The sequence below is a fragment of the Perna viridis genome, chromosome 10 (assembly GCF_037379345.1).
Source record: "Perna viridis isolate PV_CMFRI_1.1 ecotype Kerala chromosome 10, ASM3737934v1, whole genome shotgun sequence".
NCBI lineage: Eukaryota > Metazoa > Mollusca > Bivalvia > Mytilida > Mytilidae > Perna > Perna viridis.
Window position 1 is genome coordinate 11,669,806 of NC_142454.1, and position 20,474 is coordinate 11,690,279.

The following is a 20,474-nucleotide window of genomic DNA, read 5'->3' on the forward strand; positions in this document are numbered from 1 at the left end:
AGTCGTATACTGTTGACAGTAAAGTTGGATCAGTTAATGATATAACGCAAGTGTTTTCAGTTGCATTGCGTTCAAGAGTTATCGCCTCAAATTTATCAAGAAACATTTGTGGAGACGCCAGTGTAATAGCTAATAGAAAGCAGACTACAAGAAGATATTTTACACTGCGGAAGTTCACTTGCAGTTTCATTGGCATACATACTTTCCTAAATCTATATACAGTTAACAACATTATCAAATTAGCTGAGTATAGAACTAACAAAGTAACTATCGACACGCCCATTATACATGTCCACTTCCCTGGAAAACTTGAGGATCTCACTGTTCTTATAATATTGAATGGAATTCCTACTCCACAAAAAAGTAAATCAACAATGGCGATGTTCAATATGATAAACCTATAAACACTGGTCTCAAATGTCCGTCCATATATGAACACAGCAACAACATTTCCGCTAACTCCTATTATACATGTTATAGCCAAATACACAGTAGAAGTAAAATAACTTTGGTGTTTGATTGCACTCGTGCCTCTCAAAGTTGAATTCAGACCCAATAGTCCTTGACCTACACTTTTATCCATGAAATAACATGCAAAATGATCATCGAACACCAATGACCGTTGGTTTTATTTCAAAGATATATCAATGTGGTTCTACACTAGCCAAAAAACTAAAATACTCTTGCTGATTAACTCCCACAGATACAATTCAACATTAAAGCATACACTCCCAGTGAAACAAGTATAAAATGAATGGAAACAACCAACACAATTTACGCTGCTTTTTAAAACCCACTAGATTAAATTCTTACGGCAGATGGGCATAAAACAATAAATTTAATTTTGAGTATTTTGATAAGGTGACAATTAGTTCTGAATACGATTGTTTGTAGTGAACTTCACCATTTCTAATATTACATCAACCAATAGCTATGTAAATACTAGAAATGATAAAAACAATCCCCTATCCTGAACATTCTGAAAACTAACAAAACAAGTTATTGCATCTAGGCTACTGTGAATTACTACTAAATTGCATAATGGGTTCACAGGTAAGACAATATACATTTTAAGCCACAATGTCAAACTACTTAAACCCAATGTGGCAATAAATTGAAACTTCCTCTTTAATTCATGATCGGTTGTTTTAAGTATTTTTGAACAGGTGCATGTCAATTAATAGGGCATAAGTAATTACAAGACAATATGAAACTGATAGGTGGAATCAAATGGTTTTTAAATACGCTTTGTTTGCAATTCTTATGCGATTTCCTAATTGGACAGACATACATGTACAAACAAAATGTGTAAATGCACGTTAAGTTCGAGTATTAAACTGTGTACATACAATGTCATTTTCTTCCCATATGTATAAATGACACTTTCTGACCATAAATTCCATAGGATACAATTTATCATGTAAACCGATGTAACTTTTCGCATTAAAACAACTAAGTATGAAAAACGATATGAAACAGCACAATAAAACCTGAATGGGTTAGATATAATATGACATTATGATACTCTGTAGAATGGAACCTTCAGTACTATATAGCAATCATTGTCAGTAGAGTTCGAAGGAGCACCCATTTAATAAACATATATCGTCTCTACATTACATGATCTACAGCCTTATTGTCTGTTATTAGGATTATTGCTAGAGATTTAGGCTTCTACAAATAACAATAGAAAATCTCATTTCAAAGAAATCATCTTTCCTAATTATATTTGGTAAATCTTTGGAAATAACTTCATTCGTACAAAATTACTTTTTATCGCAGTGTCTTTATTTGAGTATATTTGAATTGCTTTTTTTTTCTAAATTTTGCTAAAACGTTTCCATCTTTTCTGTTTTTTTTTTAAATACACATAAGGCAAATATGAAACAATTGATGTAACCTAACACTGAAGAGTCTGAGAAGACTTATGCATTATGTTGATCGCATAAAAAATCATATTAAAACTTGAAACCAGAAAAGAAAGGAAAGTTACGAAATGCTATTATATCATTTCTAAATTTGAATTTGGTTAAAAATGTGCCTCCAATTATAAAATCTCAACCGGTCAAAGCAAAGATCCAGAAGATTATTCATAAACAAATATGCGGAAAAAAAATACGAATAGGAGTTATTCGCACAGCATTGTACATGTTCCCTGTCAATTCCTGAAGAATATACAACGTTAAAAGTAAAGGAAAAAAGATAACGTCAGCTGTATTGAATTTGGTGTGACTCATATATTGCAGTCTTATAATTCTTTAAAGGATACAATTTTCTGGCGCCTGTTTTAAAAGTGACCAAACATGGCAGATATATTTTTACATTCCATGTGATTGAAAATGTAACTAGAAAAAACCGTGAGCTGTCTAAATTTGTAGGTGCACAATGAGAGCATATAATAAAGAATCTGTGAAAGTTTCATTCAATTCCATTCAAAGGTCGGGGAGCAGTAACGGATAAGAGATAGATCCCCATTGTCCGTATATTTACAAATGACAGTCCAGGTTTTGATATATGAATCTCCAAAATTGATTCGGATAAAAATCTAAAAATAAGAGATGCACAATAAGTATATGTAGTAATGATTCTGTGAAAGTTTCATTAATTTCAATTACAGTTGCGATCACTTCTAACCTCTCTTAAATTCTGTCAGAATCTGTCAGGAATACTGTTCTACGACAGTCATTAGAAAAGAAATCCTGACAGATCATGACAGGGTCTGACAGAGGCTGTCCTGGGTCAGGAAACATATTGCCCTATTCACTGTTTACATGTATACATTCTGTCACAGACCTGTAATTAAATTAAATTAATACAAGTGTAAATTGCAAAATTATTGGTCTATGATTCTGTTCTAAGTGCAACAACGGTAACCGATAACTTTCAAATGTTTGGTAATTCTCACGAAGTTGAAGATTGACAGAGTACGTTTTGAGTGAAAGCTACTTTTAAATAACATAAGGGTCACAAATCATTCTATAAAATGTTCAAATTGATAATTTTAGCATTAAATGGGTGATGGATGACTGCCACACATATATTTCAGTCACAATTCTTCAAAAATGCTATATACCTGGAAAATGTATGTGTGCGAGCACTTTTAATTTCTACGAGGGTCTAAAATTAATAACTAAAATGCTAAATATTCGATAAAAGTATCATGTAGGTGGCTGAGACACGTATATTTCAGTCAAAATTCTTCAAAAATGCTATATACCTGCAAAATGTACGTGTGCGAGCACTTTTAATTAATGCCTGAAATGCCATTTTTTAATATAACTATCATATAGTGGCTATTGCATATTAATTTGAGTCAAAATTCTTCAAAACTTTGAAAATTTCTTGCAAAATATATGAGTGTGCAAGCACATTTAATTTCTATGAGGGTCTAAAATTAATAACTCAAATGCTAAATGTTCGATAAAAGTATCATGTAGGTGGCTGAGACACGTATATTTCAGTCAAAATTCTTCAAAAATGCTATAGACCTGCAAAATGTGTTAAAGTTAGTGTTAGCACATTCAGTTTCCATGAGGGTCTAAAATTAAAGACTAAAATGCTAATTTTTTCAATAGAACTATGATGAAGATGGCTGCAACACATTAATTTGAGTCAAAATTCTGAAAATTGACATATTTCTGTAAAAAGTATTAGTGCACACACTTTCAATTTCCATGAAAGTCTAAAATTATAGACTAAAATGCTATTTTTTTTCAATATAGTTACCATGTGGGTGACTGCCATACATATATGTTAGTGAAAATACTTCAAAATGCAATATACCTGCAAAATGTATGAGTGCGAGCACCTTTAATTTCTAGAACAGTCTAAAATTAATGACTAAAATGCTATTTGTTTTTCAATGTAATTATTATGTGGGTGACTGGCACACATTCAGTCAAAATTCTTAAAACATGTCATATCATTTCAAAGTGTATGAGTGTGAACACTTTATAGTTTCATAAAGGGCTAAACTTTCTTTATAAACTATTTAAATGTCTTAATATAGGTACTCTGTATCAATCGGGATTCGGGTGCTACGCCTTTTTTCGGAATCACGTACATGTACTGTATGTAATTCAGTCAGAGAAGTATTCTCGAGCTAGTGACTATCAGAATCTACCAGGAACTCTACTAATCCACGTATCTGTTCTACAATTCCTGACAGGAGGGTGTCAGGACCCATGACAGATTATGACAGAGCTTGTCCAAAGCCCTGACAGACCCTGTCAAGGTGTGGCGCGGGTCAGAACGTTTCTGATAATTTAGAACTGTTCTAGGACAGCAAATCCTGACAGAATCGAAGAGAGGTTAAAAGTGATCGCAACTGTAACTTGTGTACAAGGAGTAATGGATAGGAGATGCCCCTCCCCGCCCCCTCTGTGTTATGGAAGGAAGGAAGTACGGAATGACACCCCTATAACTATACACACCCCAATTTGCAAATGGGATTGACGGAATGATTCCCCTATAACTATATACACCCCACTTTGCAAGTGGGATTATAACGAGTACAAAATCAAAACAGATGTTTAGCCAAATGATAATAGAAAAAAAAACGGATGTGGTGAAACGTAATAAATGCACCAGTGTATTATAACCTAAACTCAAAATTATGAATACTTTCAGAGATCACCAAAAAGTCTTCAACAAGTGTAAACACACCTTTAAGTAAGCTCTGAAAGGTCCTGAAAATGACCTGATTCAATCCATGGTAACAGAATGATAACAATTTTAAAAATCAAACTAAAAATAATGTAACGACACAAGGACATATTGATGACTAACATCTCCCGATTGTCGGTAGGTACATGAAATATTCGGTGGGAATAACTAGATTTATAAGGCCTTAACCGAATACCTTTTTTAAAACTAGGACCATAACTGAGGAATTGGGTAAGATAAACCATCTTAATTGATACTCTGCATATGTATAAAACTAAGTACGCAACATCCAATGTGTAAGTAGCTATCATTAAATCATCACATTTCATAATATAAACCGATAATCATCTTCTGAAGTTTATTCATAATAATTTCAATACTTTTAAAACCTGTGTAAATCGATCACCTCTTTTAACCGGACATCCGGTCGGTATGGACAGGTTTCTCTGTTAAATATAAGTAAACAGGTACAAATAGCAAACACACAGATAAAACAATGATGCTTTTAGGGAATTTATTTCATTTTTTACTTATCCAAACTACGATTTCAACGTGTAGTACATATAGTGAATTTTATGTTTATTGTTATTTTGTGAACTTTGGCCACTGCGGTACAGACAACTTTCAAACAAAACGGCAGGTTTCTCTCTACTAGAGCCTGACTAGTAAGCACATCTACATACTTTGTATAAGGGAAGGCACTTATTGACTAAATATACTGCTAGAATATAACGAAAGGCTTTGAGCAAATTACTGGAAGACCTATTGATACTTCCTGAAACATAGAAATAAGACAATGTATTAATGTGGATGACATATGTAATTAAGTTGAAATATACACACCCAAAAACCCAAAACAATTACAGCTTAAGATATTTAGGCTATACTATAGATATTTAATTACAAATGCATATAATAAGTAAATAGTTGATACAGATCATGAAACAATCTCAAATTTACATTTTCCTCTAATCCTACATTGACTTAAATTTGACAAATTAGGTCGATTGTTACAGAAGATGTGAGGGAAAACTCGATGATTAAACGAAATCTTCATTTTTTATGAAGCCCAGTCATGGATTCCATTACAATTGAAATTCTACAACTTTATATTATTTTTACCATTTTCAAAATACCTGGTCATGAATATGCATTGATAACTTTTATGTATCTGAATACTATACATCTGACTTTAATAATTAAAACCAATCACGTAACTATTAAAACATACACTATTACTGACACCTACATTGCGTACTATGTATCATTTGGTACTCTCTTGTCTAAACTGTTGATTGACTGAAATAGAGAGAAGGTGATGAGAGAAGAAATGGAAACGGGATAAACATTTTGAAAATTACTGAATGCATTATTTAATAATATAGACGGTTTAGCAAACGACAAAAAAAAAAAAAAAAAACAAAAAACAAACAAACAAACAAACAAACAAACAACAAACGACAACATCACCAACAAACAGACAAATGCCAAATGAACGATCGCGACAAGTCAGTCAGTAAATGTATCATTCAGTTTAGTTCTATCTCTGTGTATTCCTACATGAATTTCTGCTTCCTCAATCAATTGTTCAGAAAACAGACAGTTCCCCGAAATATCATTCAGTCATTTATTCAACTTATACTTTAGTCAAATATTTATTGTTTCAAAAGATTTACATCAGAAGAAGGAAGAGATTATATGAGAATAACATAGATTTACATTTCTTCACTTAGGTAGTAAGAAACCGAATGACATCTACTCGCGCTTCTAAACCGCTTTATGGTTAAATTTAACAATTACCTTCGTACGATGTTTGCTTAATCGTGTAGCAATCTTCATCCTAAAATGTTGATAAAGAAGTGTTAACAATACAGGGAATCACACCATTGATTCTAACTGAATGCGTATTGTGCAGAGTTTGAAAGCCTTGGTAAGTAATCGATGCAATAGAACGCTAATCTAAATGTAAAAGTAATGTTTCCTTGTAGAAATGAGTCTGTCTATTAGTTAAACATATTCTTAAGTTGAACTTAGGTGACGTATTAACTAATCAGGTGTCTGGTGTAACTAACGAAACAAACGTTACCTCTGTTAACGTATGCATTGATTAAAAGAGAGAATTTATCGGAGCAGAAAAAATTGACTAAACAAGCAGTTTTTCACTTCGTACTTTTACATTTCTCACCTTTCCTTTGTATTTGATATTTGTTCTGATCAGTCGACCGTGACTGGGAGTCATACTTCTGAAATTGTTCGTCATAAGAGGCGCTTGAGCTCCGTTTGAGGTCGTTAGCTTTCGAAGCATGGATATCTAGTAAAAAATCAAACAAGATAGTTGGTTGTATAATTTAATGATTTCTGTACTATACGGATCATTTTTCAGATGATGTAATACTTTTCACCATGCATTTCTATTGTAATTTGATATTTAAATACAATTTTAATAACTTTAAATCGATTTTATTCTTTGTAAATGATTTTTCTCGTGGATCCCATATATATTGGTATTTTAACCTTTAGATAGGAATCTTTTAAGATGATTGCATTTGTATCTTTAATTCGTACGTACGCTTTTTCCCAAACATTCATCACAAAAAAATATATTTCTACAGACTTGAATTTAAAAATTTACGTACCTGCGACCTTGACATTTGTATAGGTTTATTTACAATGACCCAAGTGACAGTTTCCATGCAACCGGGCTGTGTTATAGATCCTTCATACGTCACATAGAAATCTAAATCGGGTAAAATGTTATTCACAGAAAACCCGTTCAAATTTATCTTTGATCCTGCAAAATAAGGTAACACAGTCATTATCTTTTTCTACATAGAATAATACAAAAACCAGAAACAAAACAAAAAACAAAACAAAACAAAACAAAACAAAACAAAAAAACAAAACAAAACAAAAAAAAACAAAAAAACACACACACACAATTAAAGAAAAAAAAAGGAACAACACAAAAAATACAAAAAAAAAAATAAAATAAAATAGTAATATAAAACAGAAATTCCATCTACAAAGACAGTTTAGTACCGCATATCGAAATTTACAATATATAAAACTGGTATTCTTTGCATTTAAAATTCCCGAAATTTGAACATATTCCGTTTTGGATTTTTCTTTTAATTTCACAGTCAGGGAACAGAAATGAAGCAGGAAAAGCGAAGGTATCAGTAGCACATATAAATTTTAATAAAAAAAAAATAAAATAAAAAAAAAACTAAACTAAACATTGACAGTATATATTGCAGTGGTTAGAAAATGTTTTGATAATGCAATGAATAATAACGTAATGCCACCGTGGTTCTTGCAATATTAAAGATATACAATTAAGGATGATTATTTATTGATTAAAATAATTCCTTTGTCATATGATGCAGATGGCAGGGATGAGAGCAGGTGATTTAATCGTGTTCTCGTATAGTTTTATGCGGATTCAGCCGTCTGACGGTCCACTTTTATGTCTCAAGATAATAGCATGTCAGTAAACATTCTATCATAGTTTACCTAAAAGCTTGGTTGATAATTGTCTTGTCGTTTTTCTTTTCTTCAGACAAAGTAAGGTGTGATGTGTAAGTTGGCTTAACTTAGTTAAATATCCGTATGACTAATATATAAGTAAAAAGTAGAAACATCAAACTACTAATGTGCTTGTTTGTTTTTTTTTCTAAACCACACCAACAAAGATAATATTTACCCAGACAAGACAAATAATTTTGTTGAAAGATTTATACACCAAGTTTTATTTTTTGTCCATTCTTAACTCTTTCATTTTCCCATTCGATAGAGTAGTTAACCCCAACTCAATATTTAATGAAGCAGTTACGTGTATCATACATTACCTTTGTAAGGTACTTTTTCAGCTGCATGAAGAAGTTCTTCAATGTTTCTATTCTCAAAATTACTGAGCTTAAGGAAAAAAAAATATATTTACATAACCTTTGTGCTAGTGTACTCATAAAGTTTAATTTTTTCACTACTGTTTCCGCTTCTAGACTTTGAGGTAATAAAGTTTACATGTTTTACAGAAGTCGTAGGGCTTTTGACAGTTACAAATACAATCAAGGCAGTGATCATTATGCACAATTGGGATACTTGTAATTTACTTTGAGAAAATATTCAAAAATTTAAAATAAAACTTACGTAGAATACAATGTTTAAATTTAACGAATGATAAATCAAATGTATAAACATTAAGTGCTAAGTGCGTAAGAACAAGATACTGGGTCAATAAATGTGAAAAAAACCACACACACACATACGTTTTATCTAACGCAGATATGACCCTCATTTCTTTTTTAAGTGTCGGCAACTCGAGGTATACTTTACATGAAATGCATCGCACGTTCATCATCAAAGGGAGATAACTCACTGTTCCCTATTCGATTGTATTTTGAACTCAACTCGCTTTTCAGCATACCCTGACACGCCTTAGACGGAATTACTGTAAATTTGTCTTCAATATACCACAAACTAAGTGTCCTAATTGTGTGTGTTCAGCATGATTCATTATGTTTGCCCGATTCTTAAAAATTTTATCAATTAACCTAATAGAAAGCTGTGATTCATTGACATATTTCAATGTTGAATGATTTAAAAATCCGATTTTCAGTTAAAAAGAATCGCAAAAGGAACGATCAACATACCCGCACAAGAATAGATATAGCACCAATGCCGTTAGGAGAGTTTAGAGCAGTCGAGCTGTTCTTGTGTATCTCACTGTTAAAACCATACAGTTGAATCTACAGTTAATTATTGTTGAGTTTAAAGCAAGAGTAGTAAAAACATCGCATACTTAAGGAGAAAAAACATTAATACATTAAATAATTATTTAATTTCAAAAGTAACACGCATTCTGATTAGACAAAAAAAAAATATTGTCCATCAACTCATAGACCAAATGTAATTATGACGTGATCAACATATTTTAATGATTTACGATACTAAAATTAAATGATAAGGAATGGCTGTTATATTTGTTCAGTCTATTTGAAATAACCTCAATGACCGTGATGCACATTTGAAAATAGCCTGCTACGCAGATTTTTAATGTGTATCCCGTGATAGGGGTTATTTCTTAATAGACCGAAACAATATAATAGTCATTCCTTAAAAAAAAAGAAAAAAAAAAGAAAAACCAAAGATACATCATTTAGTATTATATAAAGTTATATATGGTACCGGTATTAAAATTGTACTGTTTTAATTATATTTGGTCAGGATGCGATATAGTAGAGTGGTTTTAATAAAAAGTGAAAATACAAATTCTAAGTACTAAGTAATGAAAGAAATATTAATTATGATTTTTTAATTGCTTGTTAACACCAAATGGTGTGACCAAGTGAATATTTTGTTATTTTCACAACTTTTCCAGTTGATACTTATCTGTCATAATGTGAATATTTTCAACTTGTCTGCGAACCTTACAGTTATATGCATCATGCTTTGATTTAGTAGATATAGATATGATGGAATTATCTATCAACATAACATATCATATGCTTTCTCACCTCTACAGGAAATTTTCTCCCGCCTATACTGTGTTCAGACCCTTTGCTATTGTTATCTCCGAAATGGACTTTCATCTCAAACAATGTATACTTATACGAGAAAGGCCCTCCAGAAAATGTAAAAGGATTATCATCCATATTCTTTACAATGAATTTCAAATCTCGACCTGTATTCATAAATACGCCTTTAATCTAAAAAAGGACAAATAATTTACGCTTTTTACAAGCAACGTAAAACTTGCTTTTATAAAACAAATGAATTATACAAGCACTAAATTTGTAATTAATGATACAAAATATTTTTTGTCAATTTCAAAGCATATATTAAGAAATTAAACGAATATAATTTCTAGGTCATTATGTAAATACATATAACTTTTTAATCATTTCTATTAGAAAAAAACTCTGATTAAAATAGTAATAGTTTGTTCATATAAGATATTTTTTTTCTGTACAAAACGCTTAACGCGAAACCATTAAGCGTAATTTTTTTTTATAATTTTATCATTCCCCGATTTTTAGGGGTTTGCATATTCCACCTTTTGGTATGCTCTTTTTTATATCATTATGTGTAATGCCAGCTGTTCTTTTGATGTTAGTTTTTTTTATCCAAGAATTGCACTTTTGTGAAAAATCTGTATTGCTATTTTGTTTCAAATATTATCCACCGACACACTTCAAAATCACTCCACTGTATATTCAACCCATGTTTCCGATCGGAATACTGATTGGTGTCGTCCGGGGAGTTCATTTTATATGTAATTGAATATTTATTTATTTATTTATTTATTTATTTATGAAGAGAATGTAACGTTAAAACCAAATATGAGAAATAAAAATGGGATTGATTTTATTTGTATTCTTCATGAAGAGATGCAAAAAGTGACGAAATTCTACATCTAAAAATACAAATAAAATAAATATTGAAAATTCTTGTATGTTGTAACCTCCAATCAGCCGCATTAGATCTAAATACTTCAAAAAGTGCAGGACTCAAACTACAATAATTATTCTCATACGTACTCAACTAGATTTACCTTGTGGTCACTCATATTAAGATAAGAAAGATGTGGATCAAAAACCAACTTCTCTGGGACTATGTTGATTGGTGACTGGTACTTTCCTTTACTGCAAATAGCCCATGCTTTGTTGGCCTTGCCCCAGTTGTCTGGACCTGTTAATCATACACATGTATGTACTCTAAATCTAAACATAGGAAAATGGAAATATTGAGTGATTTCTATAAAACATTCCTCAAGTCAGGGTCTTCATACTTTTAATTACAATTTTCTATAATACCAAAAATACTTAATACACCAAATACATTCCTTTTTTATAGGCTACATGTATCCATTTTAGAATTTTGAGATTCATATTCCTAGAATATTTTCTTACGGCTATTGCCACACCAACTGAGAAATGGAATCTTGTTTCGTTTATGTGTTTAGTTATATGTGCATTGACTAACGGGTCCGATGGAGCAGTTTAGAGAATAGAATCGTCACATTCTTAGACGTTGTATAATATTGATTTGTTGTGACATGCATCATTAATCTGATCCTCTATCCTACATAATAACACCTAAATGAACTGTCCCGTACTACCATACATCGTATACTAAGTTACGGCCCTAGAATAATCCTACGAGGAGGAATGACCCGGCCAGTGAAAGAGATATTTGTATATAGCCTAGCTGGCCGAGTGGTCTAGGGCGCTAGACTTTGTGCAGGCGGTGTTGCCGTAGATGTCAAAGCAGGACAAGTTCGAGACCCGCGGAGGGAACGGCAAAAAATTTGCATCGTAAACATGACAGTTCTAACATCGTTGGGAATTTTTCAGACCTTTATATATATATATATATATAACTTTGGACTTCAAAAAAGTCTCAGGATATCCTTTTCTATTACTATCAGAAATATTAATTGCTATGCTCTGTATGAATCAGGAAGTGGATAAATCAGTGCGAAACAAAACAAAACAAAACAAAAACAAACAAATATAAACAAACATACAAAAACAAACAAACCAACAAGCAAGTCTTTCAGAAAAATCTTACTCAAAATGTTTTGTGGAAGACATCAATTTCTTTTTAATTTCTCAGTAATCAGTAATCGAGGTAAAAATGATATGAAATGCATTGCAATATTGTCATCAAAGGGAGATAAGTCACATTCCCCCTCTTGTTTGATTGAAAGTTTAACTCGCTTTTCTGTATCCTCTGACGCTTCTGAGATTACAAAAACTGTTGATTGACTTCTATACGCCATTACATATGTGCCCACATTGTCAAAGTCATGTGCTTCTTCTTAGCATGACTCTCATTGTGTTTACAATTTTGTTTTATTCTTATAGATTTAAGTATTTGAGTCTTAGTCTCATGATAAAAATAATCCTTTATCTTTATAGAAAAAAAATGATGTTTCATCATATGATATTATATGTTATTATAAGCTATCACCTGTAACAATCCTTTTATAAGTAAACTATTACATTCATGAGCTATTTCAACAAAGACAATGAATCAGGTTTAGGAACCAGGATAAGAACGTAAATAATAAAGTATTAGACAGTATTAATAACATTGCATTAAAGGCAATGTCTTTTTTATATCTTTGTATTACTGTATAAAACTACAACGGCACTTTTGATTGAAGGGACACCAGACAGGTCAGACAACAACAACCTACACCATATCTTGTCTTGTCTGTTTTTATTTAGCCACATCATAGTAGGATAAATATATTTTCCAATATTTGTTGCTATGTTGCTGCTAGAAAAAGGAAGTCACTAGCCTTACTCCTTGCTTTTCAATTAAATAGTTTACTTTAAGAATAACAGAACAGGAGGTGACAATTTAGCTAATATTAAAACTGACAAGACGCGACGTGTATCTTTATATTTCTCTTTAATGCTAAGACGGATTTTAAAAAAAGAAAAACTTCAAGCATTGTTGATACATTGTTTGCTGTATCAAACGAATACGACAGGGATATACTTTTGAAACATACAAACAGTTGAAACATAAGACCACATCAATATCCATATACAAGGCAACTGATGGAACCTTGACCTCTCATACTTTAAATCATTGGAATGACACCTTTTCACAATTTAAATCTACATCGGTCGTGATGTACAAAGCCATTTACAATCTACCTTACAAAGCTGGTGCTGGTAAATGTCAAATAAGAATTATATATATATATATATATAACATATCAAAAATAACTTGATCTGTTGTCCTAGCGAATAATAACTTAAAAACATTTCGACTACAAATAATCTAACTAATCAATAATGAAGCGAATAGGATTTAATTTGGTAAATAAGTTTTTAAAACCATGTCAAATTTGAAACACAAACGTCTTTTAAACTAGAATGAAGTGAAAGGTTGTTGTCAATAACAACAATGTAATCACAAACAACCGTCTTCCAGTTCTTTATACTGAAAAGAATTGCTTCTTTCACGTCTATCGTACTTTCAATGGTAGTTTCAAGTAAGTGTCTTGGAATAGTATTTCGTTCTAGTAAATTATATGCATTTCCTTTTACCTATGGGAGGTCGTTTTATTATGATAATAAACGTTACTGAATACTCACAACCATACATTCACTTTTAACGCAAACACATTGCTATTACAGATACAGATATTTGATAAGGATTATGGGTGATCAGATGCAGTAAATTATTCCGGGGCATTACATTCTGTGTATAGTTCATGCGGTTACTTTTCCTTTATTTTGCCGTCCTTTTAACACTCTTTGTTTTTTTTTCATTTATGTTGTTGTTTTAGAAGGTTATTTTCGACTGTGTTTTGTCATTTGTTCTCCTCTCATTAGTCACTGATACTTTGCCGTTTTTCTTAGCCTTAACGGTATAGGATGAAAACGGACGATTTGTAACAAATAGCTTTTAGTTTAAATTAACTTTTTCTTGACACTTTATGGGAATATTCTTACATTTCACATTTTGTTAAAACTAATCTCGATAAAATACAAATTATACTGTATAAATATAAAATGTTCAAAACGTATTGGAATTCATGAGTTTAATAGATGAATTCTTGGAAAAAAATGAAGAACCTAAATTATTGACAAATAAAATTAGATTTTTTACCTCGTAGTTTTATCGTTATAAGAGAATGCCAATATTTTTTTTTTGTTTTTGTTCACTGCGCGTCAGTTATGCATGTGTTAACAATAATATATATAACAGCTGCATCACACTATACCAAGACCATAATAAAATCTTGTTATGGAAATACAGATATGGTATAACAATGTGTGTGTATATAATCAAAGTACAACCAGGCTTCAAAAGGAGTTTTGTCTTGTATTCCTAATACTATATAATGTCCCCTTATTTTTTTAAACAAGTCAAACAATATTTCTAATAGTTAATAAAAACTATAAAAAACAAACCTAAAAAAAATTAAATCAAGACACAATAAAACAAAACAAAAATTAAATTAAATTAAGACAAAATAAAACAAAACAAAAATTAAATTAAATCTAAACTACACAAAAAAAAAAAAAAACAAAACAAAACAAAACAAAAAAAAAATGTAAATTTTGATCCACTTACTCACATATACAGATTGTATTATGAGTTCTTACGTTAATATTCAAATTTAACCGTATTGAAATATAGTGAAGTACTACTTGGCAAATGAATAATTTCGAGTAGACTTTACAATAATTTGTGTAACTTGTCAAATATTCCGATAAAGAAACCAACTGTCATAAGCTAATGCATTACGGAAAAATAGTTAGTCTTTGAAAGAAGTTGTTACTCCATTATCATATTTTGCCTGCTAGCTGTTGAGATGTCGTTTACCATCGTCTACTAGGGAAATTTTATTATACAATAAAAGTTAGGTTAAAAGTTTTAGTATGAATGAAAAATCTTAATCATCATTGTGTCAATAGAAGAACTTAAATTATCTAAATAGTTACTGAGTGAAAAATTAATCTTCGCGGATAATTAGACTCTGAAACAAGGTATAACTATTCTAAGAATGATTAACTATTAGTCCAAAAACATGTTTTCTTTTAACTATTCGTAGAAGAAGTCTGAAAGGGAGCATAAGATAATAAACAAAACTATAACATATATTGAGAACACGAAGCGTACAGTACGTTATATAAAGTTGGTGTATATATTTAAAAAAAGTTATGTACCTGATACTCCACCATATGTCCACCAATCTTGCCAGAGAGATCCGGATACTGCAACAAAACACATAAAATAAGGACTGATTGAAATGACAATCTCAAATCACGGTTACATCCAACCCCTGAACTTCCCCTATGTTTTAGGCTATGCAATAAGAGGAAAACTTAGTCCGAGGATAATTTGTGAAGGTTATGTTCACTTTTAAATGTGACCTAAGGTGTAGAAAGTGGTTTGATGAATCTTATGTAGATTCGTTTTACATGAAAAAGGACAGTGAATTGAATCTTTCAAGTTGGCAATGCATTCAAAACGGATGGGTCATTTTACTTCAGCATAGACCTTATAAATCCAGCGTGATTTTAGACTGTACACTGTTACACTTCGACAAAATAATGTATCTACCACTTCTGATCAAGACGATTTAACAGTTATTTTTTTTCACCACTCTCCAAATTCTATGCAGTAATAGCATTTGGACACATTGGAGTAATTACATCCCGTCAAAATAATTTTCCTCTACAATACAATAGCATTTCTAATTTGTTCCACCAGATTTCTATAAGACAGACTCTGATAACAATTTTCATTTTATAAAGGAAAGAGATGAGATACATCAACTTTGAAGTTAGAAATTAGAAACCGTGGTTGAATCAGAGTTTGTTACCGTGACGTCTTAGGGAAAATGATTGTATTGATTTGGTCGTACTGTTTAACGAAGAAACGACTTTTTGTTGGTGATCTGTCATCGGCAATAACAGACAGAGTAACGCGTCCAATCTCTAGAGACATGGAAATCTACACTTTATCGTGTAGGAAACATGTATACAGAGAGACAACAACACTTCATTATATTTTTAACGTCGTCTCAATAATTCTTTCAAATATATTACGACTTTCTGTCATTTGTTTAGACAAACTTTTCTAAGGGCTGGTGATAAGAGAAAGAAAGACGTACAAAATATTATACCCTATTTCTATTTTAGAATGCTAGTATCGTTTACGTTCATTTATCAGCGATGTTTTCTTTTAACAAAATAATAAATGAATGAGGTTTTGATGATTATTTAGAGTTTTTAATAAAAGTTATTACCTTTATACAGTTATTTCTAGCGATATGTGTTATTTTTTAATAATAAGACATTTTAATTGACTTGCTGAAATTAATCAAATCTGTTTAGAATAAAAGCATGCTAGTCAGTGTCTGTACCCAATAACTCTCTATTCATGAATTGAAAACCTTATGTCACAAAAACATTTAAAAGATTTTATCTCGTCAATCGTTGACTTGAACATCAATACTTCGATGAGGTTCCTCACTTAACAATGAAATGCTCAGGTAAGCACGATAGAGATAATAAAGTCATATAAAGTAATGATATGATGCAAGAGTACTGTACTTTTGTTTAAAAGTCGTTACCAATGATAAGACTACTTCTGATGCCGACTATTGACAATTACTTCCTATTCAATAAACAACTTCTCTGTGACATTCCTTGCGTTTTTTTAATACACACGATAAGAAAATGACCCAAAAACTTACACAACAGTATATTGAAATTGACTTGTCATTAGTGCTAAACTTTTTAAATTGGCAAAGGCTTTTTCATTTATTTTCAGTTTCTCATGTTATTGCATTTATCTATCTTGCTTTCCCTGAATGATAGAGTTTGAACAACTTTTGATAACTTGATCTTCTTTTCCAGGATTGTATTTAACGTGACATTACAAATCAAACTTAATTGTTTATTACTTTTATTACGAGAGTAACGTTTCCGTTTAAACAATTACATGACAGTTATTTTTATTTTGTTAACTACAACAAAAAAAGAAAAAAAATAAGAAAACGTTATTGAAAAAAAATTGATGGATGGAACAAAACCACTTTAACAATGAAAGATAAACAGTGAATGTGTTTTGAATAAATCATCAAGTCCTATATTCTATAAAAACAAAAGATCAGGCCTTACAAAGCAATCGGGTTATAAAATACGTAATAATCATATTTTATATAAATATGATACTATATTTTCCAAAATGGGAGTCTATTTACGAAAAAATCTTCTCCTACATATCGTGATGAATAATATAATATTTCTTATATATTTTCTGTTTGCGTGAGAATAGGGCAGAAATATTGAATAAGGAGAAGTGAGTTTGTCCATTATGTAATAGAAATCAGTGTTTATATTCCTTGTATTGAATTGTTAAAAAAACAAATGTTCGTGTTCAATTTTGGACAGTATTGGTAATATTCCAATTTAATAATGATACACGCGTGTAGATCGTGCATTAATTGTCTTCTTAGCTAAATGGAACTCTCCGAGATGACAAATCATAATAAAGCCGAGGCTTTATTGAAAACAAAATTTCAGTAATAATGATATTATAAAAAAAATTAACGTATTGTTCGTGTTTTGTTTTGGAAAATTATAACGCGAAACAAAACGCTTTCCTAATCATCTTGATCTGCTATAAATACGCTTGTGTTTAAAGTGTGGGAATTGTCTCGCAATACGTATATGAGCAATACTAATGTGGCAATTAATTAACTTTTATGTTTTTAAAGTAGTGATATTTTAGACAAGAAACTTTTCAGTTTTAATTTGATTGTTAACAATAGTCCTCAAATTTTCTTGAAAACAATATGTTTGATTAAAACCTATATGCTACTATAAAACTGGCATAACAATGAAATAAGTCATAATGACGACCAAATAATATTTTTAATTGTTACATGTATTTGCAAATAAAGTAGCCACTACACATCCAAAGTTCTTACCTCTTGGAACTTTATCAACTACCATTACAATTAAGAGTAACCATTCTAAAGTCCACACATTTCCCATTTCTGATATTTTCCTCACACTTCTTCTCAAACTTTATTCCTTTGTATATTATCCCACTAATCAGTCTTCCCGCCGTGTATTATCAGTGAATATTTTGCCAACTTATTAGTACCTGCCGAGTTCCATTATTCCTGGTGAGAAGTCAGTGTTAAGTCATTAATCTACTGCAGGGGATTTATATCATTTATAAGATCAATACTACCATATATGGCAGTTCTGATGAGGTTTGTCTATGTAACTGGAAGTTAATAGATCTGGGAGGGATTACTGGGCACTGATGTACCATCAACACGGATTAACCATACTTCACAAATCACAGCGCAGAAAATGTTGTTTTCTTAAACCTCATCTCAAGCACTAAGAGTAGCTTTATTACTGAAGTAATATCGTATGAAACAAGTACTTAAAGTATATTTATTTTGTTTTTGCTTTAACGTCTATCGTAAATTATATAGTGCAATGATTTGGATTTTTTCTTAACCAAATTAAAACATTTCATCGCTGTAATTTAGACAGATTGTTTGAGTCAAATTATTTGATTTCTTTACCCTTAATGAGTATTTTACGATGGCATTTTAGGGAGACATTGGCGAAATCGTGGGATTAAAATGCCAACAGTTAACTGTGACGGAGTAAACTCTATATACATACCATCAAAACTATAAAAATAGTGATGGCCAGTTACAGATTAACGAAAAGGCAAAGTTTGAAATTATGTTATGATGTCATAGTATATACTTAGTTTCCTACTGTACTATCACAACTTACTATCATTTTGTGACTATCATGAAATGCAATACCGATTGGCGTCGATTAGATTAGTTTCATTACAACTAAAAAGTATTGACATGTAGACTATGTACATTACCCACGGCTAAGAATGAGGCACAGTATGCGCCAATGAAGAGGACAATATATGAAATCTATTTAGTTTTTTAGTTAAAAAATAAATACTACATATAATTCTTTATAAAAAATAACAAGCAAAAATTGCAAATTTTTGCAAAACAGCAATATATAATTTGTTTTGCGTAAAGAGTTTGAGTATTGCCAATATCTTGGTAATTACTCAAAAAATGAATATTAAATCATGATCACTGAAAATGAAAACCTAATGAGATACAACAGACAACACTTAATAAAACTTATAAAAAAGAGTTTAGTGAATGATTCATCCAAATTCGTACTTAATCTTGGACCATAGGTGGTCCCTGTTCACTAACCAATAAATGTATAAGAAAACGTGCTGTATGTTTATATATTTTAAGGTGTGTAAAACTTAAACATAACCTGACAATGTTGTCAGTTCAACAAAATCCGAGTTGGTATAGATTACCCTGAGGTACCATAAACGTAGATTAACCATACTTAAAATATTACGACCCGGAATATTCTGATTTCCAACGTCATAATACTTGCAATTGTTCGCAAAGTCTATCTTTAATAAGGGTATTAGCAAATGACAAAGGCAATTATTTGATGAAAATAAATAAAGTACTATTCCCCGCGTGAAACAATTAAAAAACAACACAAAACTTTGTAGCAAATTAACAGTTGAAATGACTGTCACTTGATTCCTTAGTTGCTATTGGCAAACAAAGTTGACTTTAATACTGCTTACATATGCAAACTAATGACATATTGGTACCAATCTGTGGAGAAGTATCACAATACAAAATGTTATCTTTTTCCAAACTGTTTGCACTACTGAAACCACACAATTAACATACAATTTTAATGAGAAACAATTTCAGCAGACCTAACATTATTCATAACGCAGGCAGGTGTATGTTATTACAATTTATTGTTAATTTTGTTTTCATTTTTACTATTATGAGTATACGAAATGCTAACGAAAATGGAACTGACAAGAGTAAAACAAACACGTTGCAAAAAGGATGTCTGTTTGGGATTTAAGCTTCGTGTTTGTTATTCAAATTATCATTTACATATGATTATCATCCTTAATAAGTCGTTTCTACTTAGAGGATAAATGATTAAACTATGTTTAATCATTGCATTTATTAATGATTGCATTTTACTTTGATTGCATGATTTAAACTCAAGTGCATTGTCCCATAATGCACGATAAATGACATTTTTTTTTATTTGTAAAAAACTGATAAAGGTAAAAAATGGGTAAAATATATACATAAATACATGTAGCTACTTTAACTGCATTAAAGGACATTTCTGAATGGTTCAGTTAAAATTTTGACATTTTTGCATAGTTTTCCCACACGACAGACCGTGTTTTATTTTTGGTAGCTT

General features: G+C 31.0%; 1 protein-coding gene across 1 annotated transcript; it reads right to left on the reverse strand.

Annotated features, from left to right (window-relative positions):
* Positions 1–5,138: 5,138 nt before the first annotated feature.
* Positions 5,139–18,339, reverse strand: LOC148604532 (carbonic anhydrase-related protein 10-like). Its single transcript, XM_088548934.1, has 11 exons — positions 18,137–18,339; positions 15,363–15,410; positions 11,219–11,355; positions 10,182–10,373; positions 9,318–9,413; positions 8,514–8,580; positions 7,302–7,456; positions 6,851–6,976; positions 6,466–6,505; positions 5,915–5,964; positions 5,139–5,440 (listed from the first exon to the last, which is right to left on the reverse strand). Exons 1-10 carry the CDS (start codon positions 18,201–18,203, stop codon positions 5,930–5,932), a joined length of 963 nt encoding a protein of 320 aa, XP_088405060.1. The 5' UTR covers positions 18,204–18,339; the 3' UTR covers positions 5,139–5,440; positions 5,915–5,929.
* Positions 18,340–20,474: the final 2,135 nt, after the last annotated feature.

Bases quoted from the DNA above. Each gene is read 5' to 3' on its own strand.
- LOC148604532 (XM_088548934.1), bottom strand. From the start codon at position 18,203: ATGGGAAATGTGTGGACTTTAGAATGGTTACTCTTAATTGTAATGGTA. The intron at 11,356-15,362 runs GTACATAACTTT...TATGATTAACAG, and splicing joins GACATATGGTGGAGTATCAG to GTCCAGACAACTGGGGCAAG. The intron at 5,965-6,465 runs GTAATTGTTAAA...TCTCTATTTCAG, and splicing joins TAAGCAAACATCGTACGAAG to TCAATCAACAGTTTAGACAA.